Source organism: Emericellopsis cladophorae (assembly GCF_022114955.1).
Source record: "Emericellopsis cladophorae strain MUM 19.33 chromosome Unknown NODE_35_length_235423_cov_114_473664, whole genome shotgun sequence".
Taxonomy (NCBI): Eukaryota; Fungi; Ascomycota; class Sordariomycetes; order Hypocreales; family Bionectriaceae; genus Emericellopsis; species Emericellopsis cladophorae.
In genome coordinates, this window is record NW_026250960.1 from 218,332 (window position 1) to 235,423 (window position 17,092).

The 17,092-nt window shown below is 45.0% G+C and overlaps 1 protein-coding gene across 1 annotated transcript; it reads right to left on the reverse strand.

Annotated features, from left to right (window-relative positions):
• Positions 1–12,299: 12,299 nt before the first annotated feature.
• Positions 12,300–14,694, reverse strand: J7T54_003052 (uncharacterized protein; the record flags this gene model as incomplete). The annotated part of the gene is made up of 7 exons (XM_051507769.1): positions 12,300–12,455; positions 12,605–12,671; positions 12,852–13,632; positions 13,698–13,766; positions 13,836–14,066; positions 14,123–14,272; positions 14,325–14,694. The coding sequence occupies 7 exons, from the start codon at positions 14,692–14,694 to the stop codon at positions 12,300–12,302; spliced, it is 1,824 nt and encodes a 607-aa protein (XP_051361129.1).
• Between the last annotated feature and the right edge of the window lie 2,398 nt (positions 14,695–17,092).

Genomic DNA, 17,092 nt, shown 5'->3' on the forward strand with positions numbered 1-17,092 from the left:
ATAATAAGAAAAGATCGAAAGGACTAATCTTTCGAAGGGGAGATATAGTCTACCTACTATATAAAAATTTCATAATAACTCGACCTTTACTAAAGCTCGATCATAAAAAGGTTAGACTATTTAAAGTTAACGAAGTTATCTTAGATACTAATTATAAACTTTTATTACCCTTAAGTATAAGGATATACCTAGTTTTTTATATCTTACTTCTCGAAAAAGCACTATAAAACGCAAAAGCTAAGTACGAACTAGAGGTTCTCGAAGAACTCTACGAACTAGAATAAGTTCTCGATAAATAAAGAATTAATAAAGAAATTAAATATCTTATTAAATAGAAAAAGTACATAAGTAATAAAAATATATAGGAACCCGCTAAATACCTTATAAACTACGGCTACCTACTACGGTAGTTCTATCGGGCCTAGCTAAACCGAAATTAGCTAAAATAAACGGGTCTAGCGGTATATATTCGTACACCGTATCCTAAGTCTATATAAAGTCAGGCTCTAGGACGTTCTCGGTAGAGGAATAACTAGCGGAGGAACCTAATACCTCCGATCGCTTTTACTCGCGTTCGGCCTCCTTATATTCCACGCGCTCTAGTTCCTTTATACTATTAATACCACGAGACACGGCCCTTATTATCTTTTCGAACTATAATTTCTTTCATTTTCGAAGATAGAGTACTTTTTCCTCCGCACGCTTAAGTTCGGTCTCGAGTTTCTAATATTATTTAGCGATCTTACGAAGCTACGAGGTAAACACTCCGCTAATATCGCAAGCTAAACGGTTTAAGCGAATATACTTAGTATAATAGGAAGAATTATCGGTAGAGACCTAATAGGTCTTAAGCCCACGACGCTTATAATTAGAGCAAGTAGGTATATCAACGGAATACGCGAATATAGTTTGAAGGAGTTAGATCTTACGCTCTTTGGCGTTAATAGACGATTTCTACGCGCGTTTAGTAACACGACCGGATATAGCGAGGAGGATTAAATAGGAAACTCACTAGAACTAATAGGATAGGGATAGGCGTTTAAATAATCTTAGGGACAAGATCTTAAGAGGAGGGGCATTATATTACGACCTAATATACGGCCTTCACGTACTTCTAGGCACGCCTTACTTTTTTCTACCACTTATAACACGATTATTACGATCACTACGAATCGCTACGAACAAGTAGATAGATTATTATCGGGGATAATAATTAACTTAGTATATAGGAAGCCTAGCTTTACTATAGTTAGTCTCTACTAGCTCCCTAGCTATTAATATAATTATCTACGTAAGATCTACTATCTCGCATATAGACTATAACCCGACCGCTTAAGTCAACGACACCCTAGTATACTCAGTTCACAAACCGACTTCTATTCTATCTACCCGGTAGCTAGTCTAGACCCGAACGTCATAGCTAGGCGCTCTATCTACGGCGAACTAAGCACGCTATCACGTACTATCTAGGCGACGTGCGGTATATTAGTTATATCGTCTAACGCTAGCTATATCCCGTCGTACTCTATATCGAACCGAAAATAAGCGCTATAGATTTTATCCTCCTCTTAGCTTACTAAGTTTTTCCACGCCGTGCTAGCGTTTCCTTACTTCTAAAAGGCCCGATATAGTCGCGTAAGGAATAAATCCTCCTATATCGTAGCGATCCCCGCGCTCGCTATAGTATTAGAGCTAGCGGAACCTGTCCTTAGCGAGATAACGGTGCTTAGCTTAAGCGCCGCTAGGAAAAGGGTTACCGCCTCCTTAATAGTAATAGGGGCTGGGTTATTATACCTAAGGCCCTTATTCTAGAAAGTGCCGGTACCTTAGACATAGTGGGCCGTGAAGTAACTAACGGCTATACTTAGTATATAAATAAGGATCTCTAACCGGACACTTACTATAGCGCTATAGTATAGCAACGGAGACTATTTAAGTTAGTACGTAAGTATTCGAAAAGGACCCGGATATTACGAATATTTCCTATAAAGGCGCTATAATAACTCCCTAGTCGAATCGGAGCACTTTATAGTCTATCTAATATTAGCTATCTAAAATAGCTCGCGGGATAGAAAGTACCCTAATTCTTATAATTCTCTACGTTATAGTTAGTCACGATAAAGGTACTGCTATCCTATACGCTTATTTGTCAGACACATATTACATACCAAAGTTATTGCAGGTATTAGGGGTGGCTGAAGCCACTGGCCCTATGGCTGGGAGTGGCTTAGGAAGCCCCGATTAAGTCACGTGCATAAGGGCGCACTAAGGGAAGAACCTTCGTAGCCGAGGAATACTTCTAAAAAGATTAAGAGATTAATATAGTTACTAAGGAACCCGTACTCGTAGCGATCTAGCTACGCCCTCTCGATATTATATACTTTCTTACTCTCTTTGTTAAACCTAGTTCTAATAGGTTAATCTCTTTTATTCTAACGTTTAGAAGAAGGGACCGTGAAGGGTATAATAGTCGGAACACGAGCCTTTAATTAATCGCGCGGATATTACGAAGATATAGTTATATAATAAGGATCTCCCGTAGAAAAACCTTAGGTCGAAATTCTAACGGCGTAGACCCTCTCGCCGGAAATAAGAGCCTTATAGATAATACCGACGCTAAGCACGTAGCGACCTCTAAGCGAACTCGAAGGCGATAAGCTATACTAACGTCTCCTTGAGGTATATCGTGTCTACGTAAATCATAAGAAGCGTAAATACTTAGAAGCCCTCTAACGCGGCGAAGACCCCCTATATAATATAGAACTCCTTAGGAACCTATTAATCTCGAACGTACCTCCCGTCGAGGTCGAAGCACGCCTAAAGTAAGCTCGCTACGACTAATTTATAAAGATTAATGTACCTATACTATAATACTATAGAAATAACTAATCGGAATTCTAGTCCTTCCTAGTTAACCTTAAGGGTATCTTTATAGTATCTAGCGACTAGTTCGCGGAGGACTCGATATATATTCTCTACGCTAGCTTATGCCTAAAAGGTAGTATCAAGCGGCGATAGATAGCCTATATATAGTAATAAAGAGGAATAGAATATTTCACCTAGCCGATAATTAAGTAATAATTAAAGGACTAAAGCCCGGACGTAATAACCCGCTACTTTAATACGTATAAACGGCTAGCTAGTTACTTAATATACTAATAAGAGAAAGGCTAATTATTCCTTAACGCCTAGGAAGCTATAGAGGCCGAACTACTAAATCCGGGCCCGGAAGAGAACCGAGTTTACTAAGCGCTCCTAAATATAATATAATAATACCAGGACCGGATTATTAGTAACGGGGTCCTTACGATTTAGTAATAACTTCGCCGCGAGGTTCTTAATATAGATAATCTCGAGGCGCTACGCTAGAGCCGCTAAATTTATAATAACTATAGATCTTACTATTAATACCTATAATAGCTATCGAACTAATAATAGACTAATTAGAACGTAAGCTAAGTACCTAACTACTAGATATCGCGAGAGGGAGAGAATCCTCCGCGCCGCGAATTCGCGCTAACCTCGTAACCTATAGGCCGCGGACTCGAATACTAGAAGTATAGAGGCTCCTATATAAAGTCGGCGTATACGCAGCTACCTTATAAGGAGTGCGGCATAAATAGCTATACTATAGACAAACACTAGGCCTATTAATAATATTAATAGCCACCTCTAGTCCGCGACAGTACGTTAATATAGTAATAAGGTAGTAACGCACCTATAGCGGATACTAATAGAGAACCCCTGAACGTATACCGCGCCTAGGAAGGCGCTAGTCGCGATAATAAAGAGTCGTTTACCTAGAGGATTAAAGTCCGAAAGGGCGGGTCTTAGGTAAATATACTAGCGGTATTTAATATAAGAGCCCTAACCTCGATTAACCCGCGATATATTAGTAACCTTAACGCGTTATTACTAACTACCCCCTTTATAAGAGCGGGTAAGGATAGGAAACCTATAATAATATACGGCGAGTATATAAAGATAGTAGAGATTATAGACGACTAAGGTACCACGAGGAAGCACCAACTTCGTATCGTTATCGTAGACTATATTAATAATATACTACTAAGACTGGACTAGTTTAGACTCATAGACCCGTAGGTATTATAATAATATAGGAAGTAGAATTACCTACTAATAAAGGGAGACTTCGAACTTATCTCGAGTCCGCGGTAGATTCACCGCGTAATACGAGCCTTAAGGGTAATAATCTCGTTAGAAGTAGCCTACTAAGTTCTACCTAAGCTAGGAGATAAAAGCGATAATAATAAGGCAGCGGCGGCCTTACCGCCTAAATATAGGGACTTCGCTAATATATTCGATAAGGAGAAAGTAAGTAAGTTACCGTTACTTAGAGGCCACACGCACGCTATCGACCTCGAGCCTAATAAAACACCGCTATAAGGACCTATCTATAACCTCGCGGATAAAGAGCTACGAGCTCTCCGCGAATACCTCGATAACGCTATAGCTAAAGGATAGATTAGGAGGTCGATCAGCCCGGCGGGAGCTCTTATACTCTTTATACTAAAGAAAGGAACTAATAAGTTACGCTTATACATAGACTATCAAGCGCTTAATTAGATAACTCGCCGTAACCGCGTACCGATCCCGCTAATTAATTAGATTCTAGACCGCCTATAAATAGCGAAGTTATATACGAAGATTGATTTAAAAGATATATATTATCGGCTACGTATCCGCGAGGGCGACGAGTAGAAGATAGTATTTCGCTACTATTATAGGCACTTTAAATACCTTATAATACCCTTCGGACTAACTAACGCGCTAGCGACTTTCTAAGAGTATATTAATAATATATTATAAGGACTCGTAGACTATACCTATATTACCTATCTAGATAATATCCTAGTATTTAGCGACGACTTTACCGAGTACTTATAATATATTCGCGAGGTACTATAGCGATTAAGGGACTAAGGGCTATTTACTAACTATAAAAAGTACGAGTTCTTAACGAAGCGAATATCTTTCCTCGGCTTCGTAATCTCGCTAAAGGGAATCGAGATAGAGTAAGACCGCGTCGATACCGTGGCGAACTAGCCGGAACCTCGTAATATAAAAGAGATATTATTATTCCTTAGCTTCGCGGGTTTCTATAGGATATTTATTAAGAATTATAGTAAGATTATAGCGCCGTTAATAGATATAATAAAAAATAACCGTAAAGGGCTAGTATAACTAAGAAGCCGCGAGATCGAAGCGTTTTAAGATACTTAAATAATAATTCCTCGAAGAACCGATTTTAAAGTATTTCGACCTAGAGGCTCCGATTAGAGTAGAAATAGATATATCTAACTTCGCTATTAGCGTAGTTCTCTCGTAGTCGTACCGAGATCGCTAGCACCCCATTATATATATATCACGGAAGTTAAGGGGGCTAGAGCTCCGCTACCCGATACCGGACTTAGAAATACTAGCGATCATAGAGTCGTTCGAGGTATAGAGATATTATTTAGCCTACGCTAACTATAAGATTTATATTATCATAGACCACTTAAATTATAGCTATCCCGCTAAGAAGACGCGGCTATCTAACAGACAGGCCTAGGCTCTAGATAAGCTATCTAAGTTTAACTTTAAGATCGAATATAAGCCCGGGGCTCTAAACCCTATAGACGCGTTATCTCGAAGGGCTAATCTTCGAGATAAAGGAGAATTAAGTTAGGTAAGAAATAATAGATTACTTACTTTTTTATAATATTTTTATAGCGAGGTCGTAGGCACGATAAGGACTCCGAGAGGAACGGAGAATACTTAAAGGGCCTACGACACTCGTATTATCGCTCGACTACAGAAGTCACGCTTCTTAGTTTTCCTTTATATAGGTAGAGTAATCGCTACGGGGTCGAAGCTAGGAAGCCGAGCCTAAGATAGGAATATAAGATTAATAACTAAACCGCAGGGCGCTCAGCCTTAGCGCGCGTCCGGCGAGGACCTACTACCTCTAGTTAGTAAGCAAGGGACTTATAAGAGCGTCGCTATAACTTCGCTAGAAAAGGTAGACCTAGTAACTTAGCTATTTAACGCTTAATAAAGGGACGCCTTTATATAGCGAGTACGCGGAGACTAAGCCGCTAACTCTCACGAAAGTCTAGCTAGAGTGCTAGGAAGTTAGGGTATTAATAAGAGAGGCTTATTATATTACGATAATAAAGTATTTATACTAGAGTTAATATACCTAGAGATTCTAGAGCTAACTCACGGCGATCTAACTACGGGCTATTAGGGAGTGCGCTATATACTAGATCGGCTACGCTAGGACTACTATTAGGGAGGTATAAGAAGAGATATAAAGCGTTATATTAAGGAGTATAGTACTTACTAAAAGACGAAGCCTAGACTATACCGATTATATAGCTACCTTATAGCGCTACCAACGCTAGATCGCCCCTAGTAAGAGATCTCGATAGACTTTATCATAGACCTATTACCTTTAATAAGGCCGGATAAGAATAGAAATATAGTTCTTATTATAATAAATTACTTTACGAAGTACGTATACTATATTATAACTACGAAGACGATTAATAGCGAGGGCTTAGTGACTTTATTCCTCGAGAGGATTTTCTCCTAGTACGGAATACCTAAAGGTATCGTATCGGATAGAGGAGTCTTATTTATAAGTGGTTTCTAGCGAGGTTTCTGCTACCTACTTACGTATAAGCGGCGGCTTAGCACGTCCTTCTACCCATAAATAGATAGTTAGATAGAATAATAGAATCAGAACCTCGAGCACTACCTATAAACCTATTACGTAAAATACTAAACCGACTAAGTATAATAGCTACCCTTAGCCGAGTTTATATATAACACGGCTATATATAGTATTCTCGGCGAGTTACTTACGAAGTTATTACGAGGATTCTAACTAAGAAATATCGGATCCGTAGTAAATACGGATTAGATTTCGGCGGCTATAGATAAAAGGATTAGCTATTCACGCAAAAGCTATAAAGAGGCGGCGAAATCGCTTCGTATAGCCGGCGAATATTACGCTAAGTACTATAATAAGAAATAATCGTAAAGAACTTCTTAGGTAAGAGACTAGGTATTAATTTCTATAAAGAACTTAAACTTACGGTAACCTAGCTATAAGCTCGTAGAGAAGTACGTAAGATTATACTAGATTTAGGAAGTAATAAGGGACTATAGCCTTATGTATAGGATTAGGTTACTATCGGCGGTTAAAGTCTATAATATATTTAATATATTATTACTAAAACCCTATTATAATAACGAACTCGCACCGATAGAGTAGAGTAATTACCCTTTCTTCGAAGATCTAATATAGGAAGTAGAATATATTATAAGCTACCGATATAACAGCCGACGAAGGTTATATCTTATAAAATAGAAGGATTACCTTAATAACGAAAATACTTATTAAAAGAAATCGGATTTTATAAACTTCGCCTATATTAAGGATTATAAGTAATACTTACGCGGCGATATCGTAGTAACTTTATAAAAAGAGAGCTATCTTCCGCTCACCCTTAATATCCACTCGCGATATACTATACCTTGTAACTCCCCTATTTTTGTCTGCACGTAAGATGGTAATGTAGATGGTATCAGGAGACTACTCAGATCGGGCACAGCCTCTTTCAACGACGTCGATCCATATGGCCTAGGGCTGCTCTACGTAGAGACCCCCCCCACCTTGCTATACGAGACTAAATCTGACTTCGCACTAGTATATTGCTTACTATTGCTGGAGAGCATGCGGAAAAGACTTAGCTATTAGAATATCCTAGTTCTTGATCGATATAGGTGCTTATCTTGAGTAGGAGGATAAGATTAGTAAGTGCGTATGGTGATATATCTATGTCGAGATTGTGCTAATGTGATTAAGCACGCCGATGGAAACGATAATTGACGATACGATCGTCTCCTTGGCTATAAACTATAGAGATCCTCGTCCGCCTAACTTATGTGATTTTGTTTATATTTCTCTGCTATTCGATATCCCTACTATAGATATTATTGACGACCTTATGGACGATCGTAAGTTCACAATAATACACTAAGTTATGTTAAGTATCCGTCGCGACCTGGGCACTTTAGACTAATTTTTATCCCGATTTTGTCGGGACCTAGCTAATACTAAGATAATTAAAACGCCCGATGCTCGCGGCAGATTATTACTATCCTAGGCGGTCGAATATAGGTGGGAGAACTTTATAAGGACTTTACTCTAATTCGGTGCGAATCCACACCAGACTCGACAGTCTTTATATAGAAAACCCCCCCTTCTATATCTAGCTATTGCTAGTCTAGCCTTAAATAGTCTAGAAAATTTTACTATCCGGACGGTTTAGCTTTTATTATAAGCGGGAGTTAACGTTAATAGTGTTAATCACGAGGGGTGGATACTATTATATATAGCCGCTTCGTGGAATAATTACGGTGTTATTAAGGCGTTGGCTGCCTACGGTGGCTATTCCTTACTATAGAACGCACTCACCGATAACGGTGAGTCCGCTATAGACCTGGCGCTAGACGGCGGGTTTAATACGTAGGTCTAGAGAATCCTATTGAAATATAAAGACGTTGGTGCAGATATAGAGCCGAGTGAGTATCTAAGCGAGTGCGATTCGGATGAATTTGTGGATTGCGTTAAATAAGTGGTAATATACACGGATTTCGTGAGCGCGAGCCTCTTTTCAAGTATATTATCGGCTCAGCTAGGAGCTAAAGCAAGAAGGCTGACGTGATCCCCTGCCTCGTTTTACATATACTCCTGAACTATCTTCACTCTATCTTCAGACAAGATGTCATCGCTGTGAAACGGGCCATGCCTCATAGGTCTATCTCGATAGCTATCTATTATATAGAGTGCACTATCCCGGCTTGATTTTATAAAACAGATGTAATAAAAATCTACCCGGTCCTCGGGGTTTTGTGGTGCCTTTATATCCCCTAGAACTACTACTGACCGATAGATAGACTCTAGCTTCTCGTTATTCTCTAGGACGGTGGCGCGGTCTAGCGAAGGCAACCGAGCGCACTGCTTAAGCAAGCGATATATATAAGAGTCGGGGCCTGTGCAATAGATCGTAAAACGATAAATCAGTGGTATTATACCTTAGGTGACCGACGGTGAGACTGATATATGAGGTTCTTGGCTTATCTATTAGCAATAGCATATAGGATAGCGTAGAGTCCGTATGCGTTATTAATAGTCTGCTTAAACTATATCGGATCGTCATCGTCGCCTTACGGCTCGTGTTCTGACTCTGATATATTAGTCCGGGCTAAACGGTCGTCGTAGTTTTCTAGAGTAGGAAACACGAGAATAAGAGCGAGGGCTAGCCGGGGAATAAACGCAGTAACCTTTGGGTCGCTTAGAGATAGGACGTCATAAAAACAAACCGATTCTAAGACGCCTAGCTTATAAATCAGTCTACTGAAGATCTCTAGGTTAGACTCTAGCGTAATAAAGTGCTTATTATACGCTATCTTAGTATATGTGATGTTAGGTAAATAATATGGTCGGTAGAGCGGGGTCCTCGGTCTTACTATCGGCGTGTATCTATGTGAGTCACATAGTAATAGAGCACTATAGGATAGGCCTCAGGCACAGCCCGATCTCTTGACCTTTGCACCACGTTATCGAGTGCATAACCTAAAACGATGTGATCTATGTGTCGCGATCATAGATCCTGCTCTCTAATTCCTTTAATTCATTTGTTAATATCTATTGGGCGGAGGCCAAGACCGAGATAAGGAGCTGTCAGCTTGTGAGGCTGCTTGTACTCGGATACGTGTATTATGGTGCGCTTTGATGGGTGTGGGTGCGCATTTCCGCGCACTCCTGATCCTCCAAGCAAACCAGATGCGAGACCATGAAAAGTGACTATCCGCAGCGGCTGTCACTGACGATTACTTTTTCTGGCAGTTCACCTGCGGCTGAGCATGAGATCCAATAAGCGCGACGGCTGGTGTGGAAAGGCGTTCAGCGGCAAAAGAGGGGTTTAATATAAAAATAGTCCCTCGTGATCCCGCCAAGTTCATCCCTACGGACCAGTCCACCTGGGACTGTATGCTTTTTGAACATTCTATTGCGTGGCTACGGGATCCTCTTTTCATATCACGATTAGTCCAGCCTTAGCCGTTGTAATACCCTCAACTTATCCAATTCGAGCTACTGATCTACAATTTGCTTCTGACAATCAGCGACGCGAGATTCCGATCAGCTGATTGAAATTATAAAGCAATCATTCTACACAAGGAGGACCTACGCCATGGAATACTTAATTAACGGCGCAAAGGCAGCTCTCCAAGATGAACAGCGAGTCCCGACATACCATGACAATGTCTTTCAAGGGAGGGATTTCCACCTCGTGATACATCAAATCCGGAGCAACCAAGGACAAGATAGCCATAGCTCATCAGATATACAAAGTCCGAGTACTCTGGAATCGCACTTAAGCGTTACAGACATACCTCCTCTATTCTAGCTCTTTAAAATCTATTGCATAGAGCCTACCTAGCTTATTAAGCTTCTCGACTTATGCAATATCCATCCAGCCGCTCTTCTCCTCCTTAACTCGGGACCTTTCCACTTCCAGCATTTCCACAAGTCCACGAGCTCCCACCAGCGATACCTCTCTTTTAGACTGGCCTACAACGTGGCGACGATACTCTAGAGCTGCGACCTCGACACACGCAACATTCGCGTGGTAGGTATCGGCGAGGAGAGCCGACCATTCAGCGAGGCCGACGTAATCCGGTTAAAGAGCGACCTAATACATCCTCTAGCGCCGGGCCTCCTGGCACTCCAGGTACATCTAGAGAAGACACACGGCCTTATCCGCCAGCTCGTCAAACGACTAAGGGATATCGAGGCGCAGATTGGCCATCGTGCTGAGAATCAACTTACTGCCCAGATTAACTTTAAGCGATTCGAGGATCTAGATCTGGGGTTCTTGTCTCGTCCTCTAAGTAATCTCCACTACGAGGCTCTGTCGTATAAGAGGACGTTTAGTACGGTCCACGGCATAATCTTCGAGATAAAGCTGGCTTACGACATAGATGTTATTCGAAGGACAGCCATTATTAACGAGGACTGCCGCACTACGTTTAAGACAAGTCTGCTTTGGCGGTTCAAGTCGACCGAGTCGCTGCAGGAGCAGATAAAGTATCTCCTCGACCGAGTGCGCGTCCAGAGTGAAATAGTGCGTCATACCACATTCTGGCCGAGATATTCTAACACTGACAGGTATCGAACCTAAGAGCACACCAGGACGCACAGCGTGGAATCTGGCTAGCGAGCCAGTCGGCGGCTATAGCTAAGGCGGCCAAGCAGGATAGCTTCTCCATAGCGACGGTGGCGCTAATAACCATAGCGCTCCTCCCGGCGACTTTCTTTACGGCGCTATTTTCGATACCCCTGTTCAAGTAGGACGAGGCCTCCGTCCTACAGAGCCGGTTCCGGGTCTACTTGGCGTTTACGCTGCCGAGCACGCTCGTCGTATTTATGCTCTGGGGGGTCTTGACTCGGAACTAGATTAAGAAGGGAGCTAGGCTAGGGAGGGCTCTATTAACTCGGCTGTCTCCTAGTAAGAAATCTTAAAGAAGGCTATTAGATTTATCATTATTACATATACAGAGTTATACAAGACCAAGGTCCAACTACCATCCTCCCCCCAACCATAAAAGCACTAGAACCAGAAGCATAAGCGACGCTAATAGTGAATCCGTCTTCGGGGCCTGGGCTGTCGGAACAGAATCAGTTGAACTTCCGCCAGACTCTTGGGGCTCAGTAGCAGTCGTAGTGCACGATCCCGTCGATACATCCGGCACAGAGTCAGTGAAGCATCCCATAGCTATCCCGACGGGCCACCGTAGGCTAGCCTTAAGTTAGGCGGGGGGGGGGGTTATATTACGGTTCTACTAGTTACTAGCGGCTGGGTATAAGACCTAGCCCGGTTTACCTAGGCACGTGACGCGTGCCCGCGAGGACGCACAGACCTCGTAGGGTCTTTATAGGAAAGGGGGACCGTAAATTCCCTCTTTTTTCTCTTTTCTTACCTTATCGTTAGATAGACTTAATCTGAGCTACCAAGTTGTTCCAACAGGGTCTAGCCCACAACACCTATTTTCAATGGATTCCCCTAATTTCAATAGTACTTGATAGTATGCGATATGCTAACTTTGGAAAACAAAAGATAAGAACACCAGCTATGAGCATCATTCGTTCCCCAAGCCCCCAACTGGGGTTGGAAAGCCAAAGCCAACTGTACCAGCTCTTTTCACAGCGGAACCGCCAATCACCTCCTGTTTGTCCAACGCATGACAACAACTTGCTGCACAGCCAATCCAGCTACAACAGCATAGAACCATGGCGCAAACGCAAGAGCCCCTGAGAGGGTCGCTGCTTCGGAAGCTATGACTGGTGTCTCCTGCGCAGGTCCCGGATTAGAGTCCTGCGTAGGAATCAGAGTCACGTGCTTAGCAGTCGTCTCATGCGATCCAGGCTCTTCGTAATCATAAATTATAATCTCCTCCTTTTTCTATTTTTCTGATGTCAGTTGCTTGTTCAGAGATAATGAGATGATGGCAAAGTAGCGCTTACTGCAGGGCTTGTCTTCTTGGACAGCATCTCCGTCCTCGTCATAATCAAAGGCTCACACTGCTGACATCTAGACGTAGTCAAGACCCGCGTCGTGATGGTCGGGAACTGGCAAGCATGACAGTCGAGTAGATGTTTATATTCCGGTGGGCAGTCATGACCGTTGCAACATCCAACTGCCTCGCCGAGAGCGGTAGCGACAGGTCGTACGGCTGTGCCAAAACCGGTGGATATGTGCCAATTCGCCCACTGGGGGTTCTCAGCGTAGGTTGAGATACGCGAGGAGTCGATCAGGCTGACTGGTCTTTCTCCCAGATATCCAGGACTGGAACCAGCAGCACCAGTAGGTCGGAGAACAAGGGTGGTTGGAGGAAACGTCGTTAGTTCACCGTCGGGTCCAACAACCGGCGGAGGAATGAAGACAATTGGACCCGTTGGATTGGGCATGGGAGGAAATTTGGTCAACTCGCCATCAGGTCCAACGATGGGCGCAGGAATAATGACATCAGAGCCCGTCGAGTTGGCTATGGGGGAGTCTCCAGTCGGGAGTGGCTCAGGCTGCTGACCAGGAGGAAGTGTCTCACTAGCGTCCAGGTCTTTCGGCAGAACTTGGCTGGTGGGAAGATCCTCAGGTGTTGATGGGTCGTCAATGATTGGATTATCTTCCCTTAGATTTTCGGCAGTCGGGTCAGGAGATGTTGGGTTGATAGTATTCGGAACCTCGTCGGTAGGTACTTCGACTGTCATCGGATCCCCTTCGATCGTGTCCACAACAATCGGGGTCTCCGTGGCTGGCAGCTCGGACGGGGTGAAGTCTTCCGTCGCGATAGGAACAGGCTCGTCCGTATCCGTGGCCGTGGTCTCCACTAGAGTCACATCCACTGGTGTCGTCTCGACAGGTTCAGTCGCAGTCACATCGGGGTCGGTCGGCTCGGGATCAGGCTCAGTGGCAGTTGGCTCTGGGGGAGGGCACGCCGCTGGTTCGCCGTTCTCGTCGAGTTCCTGGTCTGGGTTTGCGACGTCTGGACAGACTGTTGAAGCGCTATTGTTAGTGAGGTGTTCCCTATTCACCACGATGAGAAGCGAGGAAACATACTGTCGCACGGGTCACCAATACCGTCCCCGTCGGTGTCTAATTGAGCAGGATTGGCCACGTCGGGACAGTCTATTCATCGTGCGTTAGCAATTGCCTCATTCTCTCACAGGATATCTTCGACTTCAGAACGATCCTTACTATCATCACTGTCGCAGATTCCGTCGCCGTCAGTGTCACCACCCTGAGTCTCACAACCCAGGTTGATGATACCAGAAGTACAGTCTCCTGTGCAAGCTAAAATTTTGAACAGGCCAGCGCTGTCAAAGGCACCGTCACCTCCATCGCAGACTCCAATCTCGATAGTGTGCTCTCTGAGTGTTGTAGGAAAGTTAGCCTGCAGGACTGGGGTGGACCCGCGGAAGTCGTTGCCTGTGAGAATCTACGTTAGTCGACGGCCAGCATGGTAGGAGGGCGCCTAGACTGACCGGAATCGCTCGGGAGGAGAACATTAGGACCACTAAAGAAGGGTCCGTTAATAGTAATGGGGGCACCCGTGGTATCAATCGCGATCTGCTCGCCGTCGATCAAGATGTATAACACATCATTGAAGCCGCTACCCACGTACTCGGGATATTCTTGACCAAAGTTAGATATCGAGCCGTCACTTTGAATGTTTGAATGATATACCTTCAGACGCGAACTGGAAGTACGCTGAAAACCCCGCCAAAGCTGGATCAAGCAGGACGTTGATAGTCAGAACAGTTGCGTCAAAGGTAGTCAAGCCAGCTAAGTCGTTGCATATGGCGTTGCCCGGTTGGTTCAATTGGACACTGGCCACCTCAGTGGAGGCGCCCTTGGTCGCCGGCGAAGTTGCATCTCCAGAGGATAGGACGAGGCCGGCGTTCAGGACTTCGCTTGGTCCATTGGTGAAGAGACCGGCACCAACGCTGCCGCCTACGAACGATGCGGAGACAACGTCTATTCCTGGGCCGAAGAGGCCGTTAGCCAGATCAATGGGATTGATGACATTGGCGATCTGTAGATCCGAGGTCGCCATGGTCCGCGATTCACGCGCTGGGAGGCTGTTGAGACACCTGGAGGTTAACGAAGAAGAAAACCCGAAGAAAACGGATGCAGTGTGAAGGACCGTGTTTCTCGAGACAAGGTGCGTGCTAAGTACTGCTTAAGAGGCTTTCTGGGCCGAAGACACAGTCGCCAATGAGAACCACTATTTCCCCTTCAGATTTTGGCTTCGACCGCATATCTGGGTCAAAACATCCTGCCAATTAAAGCCCAGAGGCACTAAACATTCCATCGCGTCGGTGGGAAATGGCGGTATCTGAGATGCGGCATGTACCAGCCGACCCCAGAAGACACGATCCGTCGCCAGTGGAGTGCCAGACGCATCAGGCGCTGGCATGTACAATGGGCGCCTGCCATGTCCAGGGAAATGCATGTGTGGTGTCAACTCTGCAGATATTTTTTTTGTGTTGTGCTGACAATCGTCTTGGAGAGTCCTGCATCCACATCTGACCGCGGTCCGCTATCATCTACTGTGAGTAGCATTAACACTGTCATTAACCCTGGAGAACCCATTTTGTTGAGATGTCACTCACTAAACAAAGCTACATTCTACGATGCTAAACGAGATTCGCCGTATGAGACTCTTTTCCTTGGCATGCCATCTTCGCTAGCTACTAAAGGAGTTGAACATTACATTTCAGATCAGTGTCTCATCAAAGAGCAATCCAGCTGAAGTCGGTCGCATACCATCTTCGCTAGTCGCTGTAGGAGTTTCAGATTATGTTTCAGATCAGTGTCTCATTGAAAGCATTCTAGCCGAAGTTAGTCGCTTCTCATTGGTACGCGCACTTTGGATCCGATCGATGCTTAGCTAGGCAGCTTTGGAACTCTGTGTGATAAGTGCAAGCCTAGCGATAATGACCCGCGCCTTTTCGCGACGGAAAGGAGATCCCTGCGCGGCCAACGAGGTATCAAATTGCGGGTTGGGCATCACGAGGATTTATGCACGTCGTCTTGCCATGTAACTTCTTTCATCGAACCGTTGGAACTTGACGCCATACGACGCAGAGCTCGGTCAACAAACAGATCCACTTTTCAATAGACGGACCGCGGGGGTTGAGTCAAGGATGGAGGCGAGGTCGAAAGGGCAAGTGGTGGCTGCGGAGAGTGTGCATCTGCCTCGTAGATGTAGATGGGCCTTGTCGTTGGAACAACCAAGTCCTTGGCCTCGGCCTGCTGCTGACCGACAGAGGTATGATCCGTGGTGGCCGGCGTACTCGTCGTGCTCTTCTTTCTCCGTCGCATGTAGAAGACTATGTAACCCCCAATAGCGAGAGCTAGGAGGAGAATTCCAAGGACGATCGCCGCAATGATCCCGGGATGCAGCGAGTTATCGCCTGTTCCTTCTGGAACCTCAACTTGGGTCTCTTCAGGGGGCGGATCATCCTCAGTCTCGGTAGGAACCAGCGTACTCATCGTTTGGCTTCCTATAAAATAGGGCGCGCAGTACTCTCTAGTATAAACTCGCCCGTGTACATGTCTGCCGCATCTCCATCAGTTTATTTGCACGTGTAACGTGAAAGAACACCCAACTGCCAGTTCATTAGGGCCACAACGCTCGAACGCTATGTAAGTGTAAGAATTCGAGACGGCCACTATGTGGCTATTGCAAATTTCGAGGCTGCCCGTGCACTGACAGCTCAGGTCCTCTAGTGGGCACCCGATATCGTCGAGCAATGCGACGTAACAATCGCGCATGCATTCTGGTATAAGGTCAAGGTCTCCTATCTTTGCATACTGTTCGGACTCCAGAATGTGTGCCAGCTCAATGGGGATGAATGATGATGAAGAAGCAAGAGGTCAGCTCAGCGATCGCAGGTGGTGGCAGACCGCGCGGTCGTCAAGGCACGTCTGCCCATGATGGGGGCTGAAAGCCTCCTGCGAGGGCAGCCAAAGTACATGTAGTCTTCCCAATGGTTTTTATTCGGGGCGAAGCTAGACCGCGAACGTTTCCTTGCGTCGTGATGCGGGAAAGGGGAGCTGTTACCTGTGTACATCTGGTGTCTGCGGATACCGGTACTCACAGAGTCACATTCGGTACCCCCTGGCAGCTGAGCTTTAATGTCTCACCATACCCCTTTTTTGCATCTTCAGCTTGGGGTAATGGGGCAGCTTGACTGGTCGAGAAGAATAATATAGCTGAAGAAAGCGGAGATGCAGCAGCGCCACACCGCAACCGTGTCTTATTGTAGCCGCCTGGTAAAGTCACCTATTTATCAAAGAGGACTACAAGTCAGCGTGAGGGAGACTCCCGCAAGGGTGAGCAAGCCTGCGAAGGGCTGCGGGGGCACTGGTGACTGGGGGGGGGGGGGGGGGGGGGGGGGGGGGGGGGGGGGGGGGGGGGGGGGGGGGGGGGGGGGGGGGGGGGGGGG